Source organism: Lagopus leucura, unplaced genomic scaffold (genome assembly GCF_019238085.1).
Source record: "Lagopus leucura isolate 7727_CA_CO unplaced genomic scaffold, USGS_WTPT01 Super-Scaffold_1, whole genome shotgun sequence".
Lineage (NCBI taxonomy): Eukaryota > Metazoa > Chordata > Aves > Galliformes > Phasianidae > Lagopus > Lagopus leucura.
The window spans coordinates 18,954,635-18,972,906 of NW_024962250.1; the positions used below are offsets into that span (position 1 = coordinate 18,954,635).

An 18,272-nucleotide genomic window follows, 5' to 3' on the forward strand; every position below is an offset into this window, starting at 1 on the left:
TTTCCCATTATAAGGTCTACATACCTTGTTTGTTTTAAATACAAGTACTCCCTCTGTGAACAAGCACAGATCTCTACAGTCTATAGGCTGACAGAATTCACAAAGCACTGCTAAGAGTTTCACCAGCAACACCACCTCAGGACAGCTTGAGTTTCAGCCAAGATTGCCTCACAGCATCTTACGTAGGATTTAGTGATAAGCTATTGTATAATGTAATTACCCATTCTGCTTTACTGTAAGTACTTGTAACATTTGAAATACACCTACTGTCATTGCAAAAATACTGTGAAGAAAAAGCTTGACTTTAATGACACTTCAGAAATTGAATCAGGGCTTGAATCTCTCAGGGAGTGTGGATGGTCATCATTCCTCAGTCTTCAATTACACTATGACAGTTTAGATGACTGGAAAAATCTTGTAATGATACACTAAATTTCATATATTGAATTTGTTAAGAAAAACAGAAGAGCTTCTGCAGAAACTCCAGAGAGGGCATTTCACATCTAGAATTTCATTTCTCCCCATTACATGGAAAGGAATCTTGATTCAGATCAGGACTATGATGTTAGATTTGATGAAAGGGAGACAGCAGTTGTGCTCAGTTAATACTTCTGTTTAAGTCTGACCACAGCAGACTGAATAGAGAAACAATGCAAATGACATATAAAGTTTTATGCTTCTATCTTTAAAGCAAACAATCAAAAAAAAAAAGAAAAGAAGAAAAAGAAAAAGAAAAAACAACCCTGGTGCTAGGATGGGCAAGAGTGGAAGAAATTGTTGTCCCACAACAGCAGCTGTAGAAAACATGGGCAAATTATCTGATGAGAAGGAATTTCTGACAATAAAAAAAAAAAACTTTATTGGTGTCCCAACCCAGAACATGCTGTTTTAGTGTTTTAAAGGATGACTTCTTTCTCCTCAGAACTTTGCTCACAGTCCAGTAATACCACAGGGTCAAATGTCTTCATGCCGTGCTTGTTAATCTCAATACAATCTTTTTTTTGCTAGTCAGTAGCAGGTATCCCCTGCTCAGCATTTATAACACGTGCTTCTTTACTGCATCCAAGAGAAACAGCACAGCACATCCTATCAGACTAGTTGCACTAATCTACAGTAATCCTATGCCCACCCATTATACAATTAAGATTCAATTTATATTCATCCAGGTGGATTCTACACCTGGCATGAGGCAACTCCAGATCTTTGTACAATCTGGGGGACATTAGAGAGCACCCACGAGGAAAGCGATCAGGGGGCTCTGGCTGACAGCAAGCTGAATCTGATCCAGCAGCATGCCCAGGCAGCCCAAAATCAGCTGTACCCCCAGGTGAAACAGGACCAGCACAGCCACTGGGTGATAGAAGGGGTTGTCCTGCTCTGCTTGTACCATGCAGCCTCACCTCGAGCACTGCTTGCAGGTTTGGGTGCCAGTGTATGAAGGATTTAAAATGACCATCCAAAGGAGGGCTATGAAGATAGTGGAAGGTCTACAGTAGAAGACACATGAGGAGCACCTGAGGTCCTGTGCTATGTTCAGCCCAGAGCAGAGTTGCTGAAGGGAGGTCTCATGGCAGCTGCAGCTCCCCATAGGGAGTGGAGGGCAGCACTGAGCTCCGCTCTCTGTGACAGCAACAGGGCTTAAGGGAACGGCATGGAGCTGTGCCAGGGGAGGGTGAGGCTGGAAGTTAGGGAAAGGTCCTTCACCAGAGGGAGGAACACATGGAACAGGCTGCCCAGGGCAGTGGACACAATCCCCAAGCTGCTGGAGATCAAGGAGCATTTGGACACCGCTCTCAGACATTGGGTTTGGGTGGTGCTGTATGGAACCAGGAGTTGGACTCGGTGATCCCTGTGGGCCCTTTCCAACACAGGATATTCTGTGATTCTAAGGACTATAGGACTAAAGGACGACAGTCCTTTCACACCGGTTTCTTTTTAATGTTTAAATGAATGCACAAACAAATGTTTGTTTTTTGTTTTCTGTTTTTTTTTGCTAAATTTCAGTGAGAAAGTCTTGCTTTAAGGTTCTTGAGTCTTCCTTCGCAAAGTAGTTAAAAACAACAACAAAATAACACCTACAACTTATTATGTGCTACACAATAATCCCAAAGAAAAATTATCAGAGCCACCAGAGACATTACAACTGAGACTTGCCAGTCTCAGCCCGATCCCACCTCAGAAAAGTATCTTTGAGGAAGAAACTGAAGGAAGGAATCATCCACCAGGAGGGTATGTTTTTATAAAGCTGACTGATCAGGGACATGCATACACATACACATGCAATCGCAACACGTCCCTGAACAGCCTAAGTTTCCTCTTACAGCTACAGCAGTTCTTACCATAGGAGTTTATAATGACAATCCCTGCAGCGTCCAGACACTGCACCAGCTATGGGGGTGTGTGTAGCCAATTCTGGAGCAGACCAGCAGGAGAGCAGCTGAGCCCCAGGCACAGCATATACCACAGTAGGCAGGACGCCAGCCTCTGGTAGGGGCTCTGACAGAGCTGATGTTATCAGCTGCACTGTAAGAGTTAACACATTTTGAGCTACTCCAGCTAAATCCCAGGAGCTATTGTTGTTAAAAGACTAACATAAAGCTACTTCAAGGGCTCAGATTTCCACACGCAGCCCTTAGATACTTCTCACAATTATTTTTTCTATCTGTATATAAAATACGGATGACTTGGTTAACAACATTCTTTTTTAAACAAAAGTATAATTGACCTGCTTCCTCCAAATGGAATATAAGGTGCCTCAGCCTGCAAAGAAAAAGCTCAAAGTATGTACATGAAGGAATTGATTCCCCAGTTAATATGACATTGAAGCAGATTGCTGTAGTTTCAGAGGAAACAACTTAATAGCCTTAGGATTCATTTATTATTCAAATTTAATGATGAATTAAATTTCTACCAATATCCTTACTTAAAAAAAAAAAAAAAAAAAAAGACACTCATTTTGCTTCATAATTATTGTACTTAATCCTCCTCTTCATTAGATCAGCTTTACAAAAATCACCCTGAAAAACCTCTAGAAACATACAGTATTTTGTTAATGAAATAATTTCATCTTTAACAAAGCATCTAGAGCCAAAAAGAACAGTCCAAAGCTCCTAAGAAATTACTGATTTATAATTTGAAAAATACTGCTAAAAAAGATTCCTCAGATTAGCAAATTGAATCCAAGGATGATATCAATCAAGCCCACACTAACATAATGCAAGTGTTTAAAGGTTATGGTTGCCCTGTTTCAATAAATAAATAAATAAAAATAAAAAACCAGACAGCTAATAAAAGTCAGTTCATCAAAAGGTTTTTTTTTTTTATAAATCCTTTCACAATTAAAAATCATTTTTAGCATTCGTAATGCTACAGCACAGCTTTTTCTTGTGGTTGTTACTGTAATCCCTCCCCGTCCCCTTCGCCAGCCACCCCAAACAACTAAAGCCCTCTCTCAGCAGTAATTTGCCTCAAATACAATGGTAGTTCACAAAGAAACATCACAGTACCGATTTAACCCATGGGCAGCATGAATTTACAATACACTACTTCAAAAAGAGAATGTTAACTACTCATTATCTCCATTTTTATTTTTTAAATACCTATGCACACATGTGGATGCACTTTAAAAATAAAACTGCCTGTTTGCTCTTCCAACTTTAAATAAGGAAAGACAGGATTACACACCTGTTGTCTCCAGCTTTACCAAATCAGTAACACCACTGCTTGGGCCTCTCATGCAGACATGGGATAAGTGAAATGGCAATTAAAAGTTTAAGAAATTTTCACAAGAAATTCCACCCTAAGCAAGGCACTAATTTAGTGAGAGACCTCTACCAATGGCAGTAAAGCTATGGTTCACCTAAGAAGGCCCACTGTTTATAGCTCCAACATGATGATAGAGTTTCCATAAGAGATGCATAAAGTACTTAAATGAAAAAAGGTTTTTTTGCTCCATCTGTGTGCATCTGAGAAAGCCATATAAACCTAAAAGACAGTGTATTTATAGAACTGTTTAGTTGTATAACTTAGGTAAAATTCCTCATTATAAAAGAAGTCGCACAAAAAATGTAACAGTACATGTTATTACTGGGCCACTAAATCACAATTCTTTGGTCACGTACTAGTTCTCATTTTTTTATAGGTCTGAGAAAAGTAAGCAACATTCAGAAACACACTAACTGCTCAAAGAAAGTTCTGCAGCAAAGCTCTGCTTTAAAGTTTTATTTAAAAAAAAAAACACTTAAGAAAGTTAGGTTGTCACCATCTTACATTTCAGTATACAAAACTGAAAAAAAAATCCCTATTAAAAAAAAAAAACTAAATAAAAAAGACAGGACTTCAGTCAAGGTTTCAGCTACTTATTGCTGTAGTTTTAACTCGAGTCCATTTATAACCCTACATTTTGGTCATTTGTAGAGAGAACACATTTGGAACGCTAGCAGCAATAGAAAACCCCTTTAAAACATAGGCTGTTACACTGCTGTGTGAAAATTACCAGAAAACCATCACCAATGGAACATAACAAAGCATTATGTAAAAGTACAATTTAATCGGTTGTTAGAAAAAGTGTTGATTTAAAGTACTATCCCAAAGCTTTATGTGGGCCTATGTCAGCAAAGTGCTTTTGTTCCCACTATGAAAAGACCATAACCACAGCACTTCTTCAAACATAAAGAATGCAGCCTTCATTGTTACAGTGCTTTCTCTCTATTTCCTCCAACATACAGAGCACAGAAACTTGAAATAATTGCTAATTCCAAATTCAGGTGATATGCACAAATATACTGTTGAACAAAGTTTGGACAAGAAAACAGTACACCTGAGTTCAGTCGTACAAACTAATTTGTGTAAGTAGTGTTAGACGAATATATCCATGTCTCTAATATGAATCTAGATGTATTTTCTTACAAAAATGCATTGATAGAAATACCCAGGCAAATACATACCATACAATAGCAAAAGCTTTAAGCCCCATTTAATTAGATGATTTTCTGATTAAAAATAGAAGGCAATTAAGATTTACTCAAAATTACAATTAAGAAAAGCTTTCACAGTGCAATATCGAAACTGTCACAAAGTTAAGAAAATACTGATATCAAAGTACAATCACAATGTTAAGGTAGACAAAACTACTATACAAGGGCATATCTTGTAAAATCAAAAGGAATTAACACAACATAGGGGACATCTCGTGCCCCTGCTCTACATATCTCATTTCTTAGTCTTCAGAATCATCATGTCTTTCCTTTTTGGACATCGGTAGAAGTCTTGTTAAAACTAAGAGGTTCAATCTTCTTTGTCGACCAGATTTCAGAGCATGATTACTTCTTCAACATACATTCTTCATCACTGCACAATTTCAAAGTAGTGCAATATTGCCATGATGTGCTGAGGCATGAACACATAACCCGTGTACAGTGCCATTCCAACAACGGAAACTAGCATTGAATCTGAACTACAGTTAAGGAAGAAAGCATTTAAAACCAAAAGTACATCAGAAGTCATATAAGCACAGCATTACCATTTTTCTATTATCTAGCTCATAACATCATATTTGTAAATCCTAAGTACTAACTGTATTCAACAGTTACAGCTGTAGGAAGAAGTAACAGAACATTAGAAAACAGAACGCAGGTAGGGGTGATAAGCTGAATTACAGCAGGACGCTTTGCAAGATATCCACTGCCTTATCATAGACACAACAGTACAGACTGAAGCATGGGAAGGGAGAAGGAGGAATTGAAAACGGGCACTGAGGATATATGAATTATGCATACATCCTCCAAGGTATTAAGCAATACCTGCAGAAGCCAGCACAATCAGTCAGGCAGAACAGTCAACCACTGGAAAAAAAAAAAAGGCAAAAACAAAAGGATTATATGAATACCTGTACTGAGTGAGAGCTGTTACTTGTGCACAGCCTACTCACTATTAAGAAGACAGCATTAAATGCTGATATCAATTTATAGGAATAGAATGACATAATAAATTCAACTTATTGTTCACAAAACATCTGGCATGAAAACTGTAGTGCAACCATAAAGCCAGGAAACCAGTGTTCCCTAGGCTTTAAGTTACTACATTATTTGGTTTGCTGCTCTATCAGCTCAGACCTCTTCTCATAGACAAGGACCTACATTTAAAAAGTGTTGACAGTACTTAAGGAAAAAAGGCTGCAAGGGTAATGAAAAATGTGGGTGACATTGTTACACACGCCTTTCCAGACATTTCAGTCACAACACCTCACAGGATCAGCATGATTTGGAGTAAATTTATGTAAATAAATAGATGCTCACTGGTATTTTACTATGGCAGAGCTGCAAAACAAACCTCACATGAAGCCATCTGCTAAGCAATCTTAAGATGATCCCTTCATTTAGCTGAACTTTCCAAATGGAAACCAGAAATTCAAAGAAGTCAGCTTACAGTGTAAACATACAACTAGACCTTTGTCACACTCCAGGATTCTCAAGGCTTTATCTGCAGAAACTACAGCATCAGACTATTCAAGGATTAGGCCATTCAAAGTTTAAGACATCAGAAATTCAAAAGTTTTACTCTCAATAGTAACTCGCAGAGATTCAGAAACACTATATAAAGCTCTGAAGATCAACAAGCACGATAATGCAGATAACAGTACTCAGTTTCCACAGGTGAAATCAGAGGAGCTGTGCATGCTCCGTAACTTTGAGAAATGAAGTTACCATAGCATGTGTGCAACAAAGGCTCTGTGACTGACTTCCCCGAGATAGAGCAGAGGTATATGTGGTGCTTATTAGAGCATACCAGCTTCTGGGTGTATTTTTAGTCCCAGAAGATTGCACAATGCAAGACACTAAAATGAAGGTCAACCCATAGATCTACATTCCAGTACCAGTGCTCCCAGCACTTCTGGAACACAAGAGGCTGGAAATGCACCCAGCATGTCTCTGCACTGCCAGCTCCAAGGCCCTCTGCCCATGTGGTCCTTGCACAGTGCCTGGCAGACCTGGCCCACCAGCAGTGACAGCATTTCCTCTGAGGACAGGCACAGTGTAGCCAATCTGATGTTGCAAACAATACATGGGACACTCAGGGCATTATTTTAAGTGGAGCAACAATCACTTCACTGCAAAACAAGCACTTTATAAAGTAAGTAAACTGTCAATTAGTTAAATGGCTCGCCCAAGTTAAGAAGCTGTCTAGTTAACACAAAAGGAAAAAAAATATATATTTATAACTAGCCTAATTGTAAGGAAAGCAAAAATGAAATGTTTTCAGTGATACACAGTACAAACAGATGAGGGTATTCTAGTTAGAAACATGGTATTTTGAAACTAAAAACCACTGCCTCTATAACTATGCACAGTGCATCTGTAAGTATTAGAAAGACAAAAAGTAATAATGACTCCACTTTTACCAAGTGTACACAAGAAAACTCTCTGCAACCTGTAACCAGCTGTAACCTGGGAAACTACTCTTATATATATGAACCACTCTTATATAATGAAACTAGTTCCTTTACAACTGACCAGGAAAAGCAGCTTTTCACACTTAAACCCTTCTTGATGGTTGAAAGCAGCTTTAATGTTTTTGTTAGTTTATCTCTGTACCTCTCAGCATTAACTGGAGATGGCTCAGGGTCATTCATGAGACATCATTTTAACTCGAGATCAAAACAGCTACGCTTGCAAAGAATATCACTTGTGATAAAGAACAGCCCCTAGAAGACCGCAGTGCCAGTCTGACAGAGCTGCTTGACGAAGCTCACCTTTAAACAATTTGCATACAGAAGCCTCCACATTAGAATCTATCCAGTTCTTCCACTCCAGAAGAGCCAAACAAATTTACTAGCTGAAGGATTAAATGCTCTTCTAACAAAAACCGTGTGACAAAGTGCAGCCCAAACCGAAGCTCTCCAGGTTTTGAAGCACACACGTTTACTTTCTACTAGACAACAAAATAAAATTCACAAAAGAATTGTGCTGAGCAAAAACAGTGGGGCTCCAGTTGAAGAGTCGGGGAAAAAAAACTATCCCAATTCTACGGGAGAAAAACAATAATAATAATAATAAATAATAATAATAATAAAAAAGCGCAGGAGAAAGCATGTCAGGATATAAACCCGGCCCCGGGCAGAGGCAGTCGGAGCGGCCAGATGCCTGCGACAGAAGCACACGCCGGCACTAGGGCTCTTCCCTGACTCCGGCCGCGCTACGCCCGCGCCGGCTGCAGCCCCGCCATCTCCCCGCGCACCACTCCCAGGGCCCCGCCGCCCCAGCCGGCCTCAGCTACAGCCTCAGGACACCGTTCACAGCCCACCCGGTCCCAGAGCTCCCCGCCCAGCACGCCACGCGCCGCCGGCAGAAGGATACTGAAGACGGTGCGCTCCCAAGGTTCCAGCATGTAGAGCGCGGTGACCAGCAGGTACTGGTAGTACAGCCACGACATCTGCTTCCAGGCCGAGCCCAGCGCCATGGCGCGCACCGCTCTCTCCCCGCCGGCCGCCAGCCTCGAGCCGCCTGCGCCGGGCCCAGGCCGATCGGAGACGGGGGCGGTGGCTGCCCGGGACCCGCCCTCCCCCGCTGTCTCCGCCGACTGGCCCCGCCGCGCGAGGCCCGGCCCTGGGCTGCGGCCTCCCGAAATGGAGGCGCTGCGAGGCGGGCGGGGCGCCAGCCGGCGGCGTCCCGGAGCGGGTGAAGGGGGATGCGGACATTCAGCGCCGAGGCTTCCGCGCACGTCCCCTGGCAGCAAGGCGGAGGGAGCGTAAGGGAGCCGTACTCTCTCCCTTCCGCCCTCACTGCGAGTCAGTCCTGGAGTCGGATATAGGGGCCGTGAGGCTGCCCGCATTCTTGTACAAAACAGTCTGTGCAGATCCCAGGAGAAGCTCGCGTCACACATTACAAAACACAGTCCCCATAGCAGAACGCACTGATTTTCCCCTACTGAATAAATCAGCTGTATGTACGAGGCTGTTCCTGATTAGATCACATCACATCACACGACTGCCCATCACCATGTGAGCAGATCTGAGTCATATCTGGAAGACCGCTGCACACAATTTTTCTCTCATCCTGTTTCATTTAAATGGACATCCTGGATGTTAGGGATCACCTGAAGATGGCACTCAATATGATCCACCAGAAGTGTGTTAGAGGGTTCTGCAGAATGCTTCAACACTATCAGTATTCAGAGGGCAAAGCCCACTCAAAACCACTGCTCGGATAAAGGAGAACTTAGAATCTGTCGACTTGGACTGACTAGATCGACCCCACAGAAACAGTGAAGGGCAAAAGATCAACTTCCTTTCATGAGAGTTGCTAACTTTGCACTTCTGAGAGGTGTTTAGGGCCAGACACTTTAGTGTTAGAAACTTGTAGCTGCTATTTTGACTTTTTCCTTATCAAAGGCCAAGAGTTTGGCCTGGGACCACACAGTTATAACAGCCATTGGCAGCTTACATGGACAATTGGGTTTCAAATGCAATAGTTAGAACACAGACCCAGTGAAAAGCAACATATGGGGAAATCAAGCATCCCAATTAAGCCAACCAAGTAAAACCAACCCCTGTGTGCTGGAGCCAGGCCACCAGGAGAAGCCTCACACACATGCCAGGTGCGCACCACAGATGAGAAACTGTCAGCCCTCTGCCATAATCCTGCTCAGTAAAACAGCTTTAGGTGATGTCAGTTCTAGTGCAATTCTAGTCTTGCAGATGCCTCACACCTAACGTAACCAGTGCTATTATTGCAATGGAAAGCAAGGAAATATAGTCACAGGAGGGTGCTCACATTTCTTACTTACAGAGCTGCAAATCACAGCTCCAGGAGATAACTGCGCAAAAGAAAATAGCTGGCAGAGACAACCAAATTCTGTAGTAATTTATGTGGAAAGATCTGATATGGGATTTAATCCAGTCAGAATACATTCAGACATAATTTATCTGGACCAATTTATTTCAGCACAAGAAGAAATGAGCATATTCATACAATTAATACCCCCACATAACTGGCTACAGGAGCTGTTGCCCCTACCTAAGACAGATGTTTCTTGTTGTAGCTGATACTGAAGGAGTCTTGTGTTGTTGACACTGCCTGAAAGAGCTGCAGCCATAATGAAAGCTGCCTTTCTAAATAAACACAAAGTCCAAGGACACATGGAGCTTTTAGCACAACTAAAGCACTACTCCCTTTCACAGCTGCAAGAGCAGTATCAATATGGAGCAAACATGTCCCAGTCTCACCTGCTCCCATGCTCCACAAGAAGAGGGGCTGCAATTCAAGTGAGCAAAAAGCAGCAGCAAGAACATGATATAAGAAGGAAGGTAATGCTGAGAAGCATGCCAGCTTCACAATTTCCTGCCACATCCACCAGCTGTTTGTCCAGGCCCTTTACACCTTTTCACTTTGGTGCATACTCAGAAGGAAACTGTTGTTTATTAGTCCCTTGAAAAAAATGGATACTATTCCTCTGTGTAGTGTCCCATCCTCCACCAGTTCCATCCTAGTCCTGCTTAGGAATTGCGATTGACTACTGCTCTTCCTGCTCCCACCTGCACTGACTTTTATTCCCTGAACAACATTCTCACATTCTCCTGTTTTCAGCAGCTTAGTGCAAAGATCTTACCCTGATGCTCCATAGTTTTCATGCATTACCTGGACTGTGAAGACAGTTTGCATTGAGGCCACTGTGCCCTACAGCACAGAGTACAGTCTCTATGACATCTGCTCCTTCACAGTGTTACTAAGGAATAGTTCTCACATTCAAAGTTTTCCATATATGACTCGTCTTAAAGCATGTAATAATAGTCTATCCCACTTTAGATGGCATAATTCCCGACAACATGCCACAGGTAGTGAAAATGGTATAGAGATCTTATCTTAAGCAGATCCCATGTTTCAAAACAAAGCTCAGTTTCAGTTGTAGGTTTGACGTGCAGAGAAAGATACACCAACCTGACCAACGAAGTGTTCAGCAGCTACCTCAATAGTTCAGTGCTTCATCAAGAAGTTTCTGCTGATGCAAAAATAGGAAGTCAAGACATTAAGGTAAAAATGCACATGGTATTCCAAGCTGCTTCCTGAGAAACAAGCAGTAATTTCAGGATATTCATGTTCACCATATCACTAGGGAAGTCAGTATTCTTCTGGATACAATAAAGACCAATTCCAGTATTTACTCTTCTTTCAAGCTCAAATCTGTCCTAATGCTAGCACAGCTACGTTTCTGAAATTACCAGAAAAAAAAAAAAAAAGAAAAAAAAAAGTTGCAACTTTCTAACAGTGAACCTATATAGCTTTCAAAGTAGGATTTACTTTCTTTTTTCTGGAAAGTATAATCAGTCTGCATTAATGCAAATTCTACAAGAATGCATGCATGTAAGACAAAAATTTTGATGGCTGCTATTTTCCCCATCATCAATAACAAGTTATTTCCTTGAAAACTGTAAAGAAAAAGGTGAATATTGATATTTGTACTAAATTCCCTCAGTAAAAGTTAAATAAATTTAAATTTCCTTTAAAAACAAACAAAACAAAAAACAAAAAAAAACACATGAAGATAGCCAATATCCAAAAAAGCGATTAATAAATAAGTATGCAACAGTTTAGGATGCTTAGGATGGTTTAGGAGTGTTTAGAAAGCTCTGAAAAAGTGCCAGAAGAGGCACAGATCACACCAATCTGCATTGCAGAAAGTTGTCCACTGCACTGTGATACTTGACTAGAAAAGGAATTTGCTTCCAGCATGTCCAAGTTGTGGCCTCTGCGTAATTGTTATTCAGGCAATGACAAAACCCTAAAACAGCTTACTGATTCTTTTCCTTCAGTTCCTTTTTACATCCCGCTCCACCTTGGCTTGCTATATCACTTTCACAGATTCCTTCACATTAATCCCAGATACATCTAATATAAGACTCTGGTCATTTATCTTCCTCACAATGTAAGTCCTCAAATTTTGGTGGGCAAACCAGCAGACTCTGGCCTACAGCATTTAGTATTTAAAGGGCCAAAATGTTCATCAGATTTACAAACTTAAAAAAAAAAAAAATTGGAAAAAAAAAAAAAAAAGAGTCTATTTCATCTCTGTCCTTTCTTCTGTCTGCTGCAACATCTATGCAATAACAACAACAAAAAAAATCAAAACAACCTGTTAGATTCTTTTCTTCATACCTCTTTATGTAAAAGTTCCAAAGTGCATTACTAAGCATTAAATGTTGATTTAAATGACACGTTAGAATCACCCACACCAGCAAAGTTGATACAACCTAATCGTCCAATCTGTCTGTATAAAAAATTACATTTTTGAGATATGAACGAGCCACAAATCCAAACACAATGACAATTCTTTCTTTATCTTAACTATGTTTGTGCAAATCAACAAAAAATGCCAGCATAAAGGAGCCCAAAATCTTCATGGGGAACCATCAAGTTTAACAGTTCCATAGAAATGATTAATGCAGCTAGAGAGAACCAGCTTATACAGTATTTATTCTAAGCAGTAGTTCTAATACATATTGAAGTAATGGGCAGTACATACACAAGGAATGATCATAATACACAGATCTTACACCGTATTTACAAAACATTAAATCCTCAACAATGCAACCACCTGACAGTGTAAAAAAATATCACTCTCAAATGCAAGCAGTTAACAGTATTCCTTTCATAAAAAGGAATACAGCAATAGCATCAGAAGTCCAACCACTATAAAGTTCTCTGATAAAAACGTACATTTAAAAGAACATATTTTTAAAGACACTTCTGACACTGCCTGCATTTCTGATACTTCACACAATCTTAAACAGAGCACTTTTTTTCTGCTTTTGCATATTAGCTGTGGCTGGCTAGAACATTGAAGAAGTGAAAAACTTCATCTTTATCCATCACTGCCACCTCAGTTGAACATTCAGTACATAATACTGGATGATACACTTCCTCCTCTTCTTGATTTGACTGTACAGGAGTAGTTTCCTCGCTGTGCTTCCTTTTCTTATTTCTTTTCTTTATCTTCTTTCTGTATTTCAGAATTTCCTCTTTGTTAACAAAGCAGTTCATCACAAACATTGCCCTGTACTGTGTTTTGTAAGATTCATGTCTATGGAGAAGAAGAGAAAATGCAAGTCATACCACTGGTAAAACTCTGCTTCCATGAAATAAGGCATCATCTTCTCTGGAAATCAGATTAAAGATAGGAACTGCCATGCCAAATGGCTGAAAGCCATATAAATATGAAGTTTTGTAAACAGAACAGTCCCAACTACAAAAAATCACAGAAATAATTGAAGCTGTCTGTCTTGTTTTTCAGGAACGTACATAAAAACACACTGGTTCTCTCTGAAATAAGCACCCCTGGAGTACAGCTTGGTATTACACAATCATGCATGACTATTTAGAGCTTATGATAGGTAGGCAAAAAATCTTGAAGTTGTGAACGCAAGTGACTCAAATACTGGTATTTATAACCTAAAACATTTCAAGCCTGAAATTCTGTATGATAAACAATCACACAACACATTTTAAAAATCCTGCCTATAATAAAATACATTTTTCAGCAGTCATCTGTATATCAACTGCATAGCTGGAGTACTTAGCAAACTTCAGGTCTGCATCAGCACATCTGTCCAGCTGCAATTTCAGAGCAGCCTAAACCAGCATGGTTGGCTGCAGAAGTCCTATCTTGACTTCCAAGGCTTGTCTAATGGCATGCTGAGGTATTTTAGTTTTTTGAACCCACAGAAGACAAGCCTGACAGTTTTCTGTCAGCTTAGCAAACTGAAATACTTTACTACAGAAGAGAGTCAAGGAGTACCAGAACCAGCAAAGGAAAGAGGAAACAGAGTGAGAAACAGCACCCAGCACTGAGATAACTTCAGGCTGCTGGAGAATTTCACCTTTAATCAGCAAAAGTACTCAATAAATTAGAGGCAGTTTATTCCTCACTACACAGAATTTCTTTTTCCTTTGCTCAAAAATGCAAATCCTCTTCTGCCCAGGTTAACAGTAGTAATTAGGGTTGTAATGCAGTGAAACACTGGAGAACAGCAAAACAAGCTATGAATTCACACCTAAATGCTTTCCAGATACTACTTAACGTAACTATACTCAAAACCACAACTGCTGCTACTCAAACCGAGAAATAACATGCTGCCTTGATTTTGCTTAACCCTGTCCTAAAACAGACGCTTCAACATCAAAATAATAGTTGAAATAACTCTATTCCTTTAACCATCAAACCAACATAACTAGAAAAAAATATATAGCACAGAATCATAGAACGGCCTGGGCTGAAAAGGACCACAACAATCATCTATTTTCAACCCTCCTGCTATGTGTGCAGGGTTGTCAACCACTAGACCAGGCTGCCCAGAGCCACATCCAGCCTGGTCTTGAATACCTCCAGGGATGAGGCACTGACAACATCCAAAATGAACTTCCAGTTTAGTCCCATTTTTCTAAACACGTTCCTTTATCTACTACGCTAAAGTCCTTCCTTGTTCTTCTTCATCTCCATGGTTGCAGGTTAAACTGATCACCATCATCCTTTTAAACTGGTATTCACCTACACACCTGATTCACATATAGCCATCTTCTCTTTATAAGCCCCATGTTGCAAGACAGAATTAATCAAATAGTTGAACACACTAAAACTGCAAATGACTCAAAGAGAGACATTACAGAAAGACTTCTTATTGTTCACTAATTACCTCTGACAGTCCAGGCATAAAGTTGTCATGCAAGCAGGACAATTTAAAACAGCATCACTGTTTGGAACAGATGAAGGTTTTGTCTGTTGTGGCTGCAGCACTCTTCTTTGATTACGGTATCTACCGAATGAAGTGAGGAAGGATAAAAAAAAGTGAAATGACACATCCTTGCCCATCAATTTGACCCTCAAACATTTTTTAAATTAAAATACATTGGTAATACCTGTCTCCTTCTCAACAACTTTTCACTAACTGCAACAACTAAATATAAGCACAGTGGAGAAAAACCACACTCAAATATTTTTCCATTTCATTTGTGTAGATTTTCACCCAAAGATGTGCATACTTTTGATGTGGATTTGTGCCCAATAATCATTTTCCTGGAGAAGACAGGTATCTCAAGAACAATCTCTGTTGGTAACACACACTGATGTGCTTTTCAACAGACTTACATCTCTCCTCTGCTGCAACAAGTACTTTTCACCCTTCCAAGAAACCTCAAGTAAAGCAGTTTTGAACTGTTCCTATTACACATTTTTCATCAACATCACAGTTATTTTTATAAGATCTATAGACTGGCTTAGTAAACTAGGAAGTTTTGATTTTGAAAAACTGCATGTTTTAGCATTCTTTAAAGAATGCTAAAAGTCACTTTAAAGAGTCCATTTCCAATATATATATGCAGAAGTTTTACAAGTTTTTAAATTCCCCGTGCCATAAATTCTAAGGCACTGAGTGAACTTGACAGTATAGGGTTTTTCTATACGTTCAGCATGTCTACTGGAATTTTTCAGTTTATGGTAAACATCCTATAATTATTTACAGTCTCTTACCTCCTCCTCTGTGAATCTACCCACTCTTGGTCTCGACTGTCTTCTTCTGGGTCATATAGCAGCTCATCATTGGTAAGAATCCGACGTTGCTGATGTTTTCTTTTATTCTGGACATCTTGCACAACTGTAGAGATTTAGGCAAGCACAGGTTCCATCGGTTAGATATATGATGATTCTCTACTCAGCTGATCAAAACGTAGTAATTTTTTCAATTTTCATTTTAAATACCTGCAATAAATGTAAACTAACTTGTAAATATCTAGTTTACCCCTCCTCTGAATAGACTACCCCAAAGGACTAAAGCACCTTACATACATTGGGATACATCATAAAGTTGCATGAACTTTGTTGAGACTACATAGGCTGGTAACTGCCCCCAAAAGGGGAATAGCTTCTGATGCCCTGAGAGGATTCTACTGGATCTGAGATACAGTACCACTCTGAAGATGCTGTCTTCTCTCTCAGCCCCTTACCCGTTTTGTCTTCATCTTCTGAATCAGAATCAAAGTAAATGTCATCATAGTATTTTGAAGTGGTAGCAGATCCAGCCTGCCCAGTGCTTGAAGAAGTACCTGTATGAAATTGAAAAGCGGTAAGAACATCTCACCAAAAGGACAACATGCATATAGCCCAGAACAAACCCTCATCTCCAAGTTGCCCGACTCAAGAGCCCCTCAGTCTATTTATGCATGTTAAGTTGCAGCTCTCCCAGTTTATTCCCATGTCCTGACCAACCACGTTACTTGTATTATTTCATTTACAGGTGAAACTGCTCAATTCCTTCAAGATGAACCTCAGGTATGGTACAAAGGAAAGTTTATTCTCTTCTTCTTTAAAGTCATACAGAAGAAATACAAGTGTGGCAAACTGTTTCATAAACTTTGATCAACATAAAATCTAAATGAGAAAAAACAAAAAAACAACTACATCTCATACATTCTGCACTAACTTCATACAGAAAGTTCATAAAAGGTTCAGATCAATTGCCAATCACATCTACCACAGCCAGTCTGCACCAAAAGTCTCTGCACTGGGTGCACATAGTACTGTAAGTGCTTTTTGTTAACTGCAAACACAGAATTAAAGATCAAGTTTGACCACTAACACAAAACCATTAAATCTGCTGCACGGGAAATGAAGTTCTTACATTAAAACAAGCACTACATCAATACTGCAGAAAACTAAGAACACTTCACCAGATGTTTTGTACTAGGTAAAAAGAACGAAAGTTCTTTAAATGCCAGAGCAATCTACAGCACCCAAAACAGTATAGAAACTCCAGAATGGACAAATCCTTTACAAAGTTTCACCACTTGAAGCAATTTATAATTATGAGCACTTTGGGGATTAATATTTTTCCTGACTCTTTTCCCCAGTCGATTTGGGATCTTAGGATCGTAACCCACCATATGCCATTCCTTTCAGCAAGAACATGCTCCAAACATTGATAGCAACCTGAGCCACTGGGCAAAGAGACTGCAAACCGCTTGAAAGACTTCTAAATACACACGCAAAAAATTACTTAAAACAGAAGTTACAGAGACACTGGGGAAAAAAAGAGGGCTGACCATAAAAAGAAAAATCACAGTGTAACAGGAAATTAGAGATTCAGAAACAACAAAAGCAAAAATCTTAGAATGGATGAAACAAATGCATTCAAGGTACCCAAGTACCCGTTGCTGCGGAACTGAAGAGCCATTTTAAGACCTTTCCACAGGTCTCAAACAGTACTCCATTGCCACTGCAACCCCCCCCCCCCAGCTATGAGAACACATCAGCTCCTTAACTGGACACCACTTAACTCTCAGTTTCAGAGGCAAGCAGGTGTCAAGATTGATTTACCCATTTCTGGTGATTTCCATTTGCCTTCTATGTTTCTCACAGTGGTGTTGAGCTCTGCCTCCATCTCCTTCTGGAACTCATCTTCACTGGAAGATTCACTCTCCCCAGTCAGGCATTCCCGTAACAGCTTCCGCTTCTGGTCCGGAGTGCCGTGCAAGAGCACATCCACCTCATCTTCAGAGCTACAAACATTCAAACATCACACACCTAATTATTATTAACAGCTCACTACACTGACTAGTCAGGACAACCACCGTCTGAGCTGCGTCGAAATACCGAGGAGCACTTATCCGTGTATTTATGCAAAATCCACCGAGCTATTTTATTATTAACCAAATTCTGACTGGTTTTAATGCAAAGGAGCAACTGACTGAGTACAGCCTGCCGCTAGGCGCCAGCAGCACGGCTCCGGGGGCTCCGCGCAGCACTCGGCAGTTCGGTGTGTCGGGGATTACAAAGGCAAACACCCGGGCTCCAAGGGATCGCTGCCGTGACTTGTGGCGGACAGACCCCTCACACCCTCAGCGGCCTCCTCCGTTACCGGCAGCACGAGACAGACCAAAACCTGCAGCGAAAGGAAGCGGCAGCCCCCAGCCCGCCCCGGGAGCCGGCTGGCACCTGCTGAGCGCTCGCTCCTCGTCGCTGGGCTCCTCCACCACGTACGGGTCGTCCTCCTCCCGCAGGCGGCTCATGGCGGCGCCCCGCCCCTCGCTGCCGGCCCGCTCCCGCCACTTCCGGGCTCTGCGCGACTTCCGCCGGAAGCAGCACGGCCCAGGCCCAACCCCCAGAAGGGAACGTACGCTCCCCCTCCCTCCACCGAGCACCGCCCCGCTGTGCTGCCCCCAGCGGCGCGCTAGGGTCAGGCTGAAGGTTGAAGAGACACACCCAATAGCAAGAGGCTTGAAAAAAATTTA

The 18,272-nt window shown here is 41.0% G+C and overlaps 2 protein-coding genes across 2 annotated transcripts; both read right to left on the bottom strand.

The window, feature by feature from the left end:
* Positions 1-4,206: 4,206 nt before the first annotated feature.
* On the bottom strand, positions 4,207-8,496 carry SPTSSA (serine palmitoyltransferase small subunit A). Its single transcript, XM_042871062.1, has 2 exons — positions 8,355-8,496; positions 4,207-5,450 (listed from the first exon to the last, which is right to left on the bottom strand). Exons 1-2 carry the CDS (start codon positions 8,455-8,457, stop codon positions 5,347-5,349), a joined length of 207 nt encoding a protein of 68 aa, XP_042726996.1. The 5' UTR covers positions 8,458-8,496; the 3' UTR covers positions 4,207-5,346.
* Positions 8,497-12,448: 3,952 nt separating this feature from the next.
* LOC122175860 (E2F associated phosphoprotein) lies at positions 12,449-18,076 on the bottom strand. The gene is made up of 6 exons (XM_042863886.1): positions 17,977-18,076; positions 17,359-17,540; positions 15,990-16,088; positions 15,517-15,640; positions 14,684-14,803; positions 12,449-13,074 (listed from the first exon to the last, which is right to left on the bottom strand). The coding sequence occupies exons 1-6, from the start codon at positions 18,048-18,050 to the stop codon at positions 12,810-12,812; spliced, it is 864 nt and encodes a 287-aa protein (XP_042719820.1). The 5' UTR covers positions 18,051-18,076; the 3' UTR covers positions 12,449-12,809.
* Positions 18,077-18,272: the final 196 nt, after the last annotated feature.

Coding starts and splice junctions, on each gene's coding strand:
- LOC122175860 (XM_042863886.1), bottom strand. CDS start 18,050: ATGAGCCGCCTGCGGGAGGAGGACGACCCGTACGTGGTGGAGGAGCCC. Junction 16,089..17,358: donor ATGGAAATCACCAGAAATGG/GTAAATCAATCT, acceptor AATTTCATACAG/GTACTTCTTCAAGCACTGGG. Junction 13,075..14,683: donor TTATGCCTGGACTGTCAGAG/GTAATTAGTGAA, acceptor TCTTCTCCATAG/ACATGAATCTTACAAAACAC.
- SPTSSA (XM_042871062.1), bottom strand. CDS start 8,457: ATGGCGCTGGGCTCGGCCTGGAAGCAGATGTCGTGGCTGTACTACCAG. Junction 5,451..8,354: donor TTGGGAGCGCACCGTCTTCA/GTATCCTTCTGC, acceptor ACTGTAGTTCAG/ATTCAATGCTAGTTTCCGTT.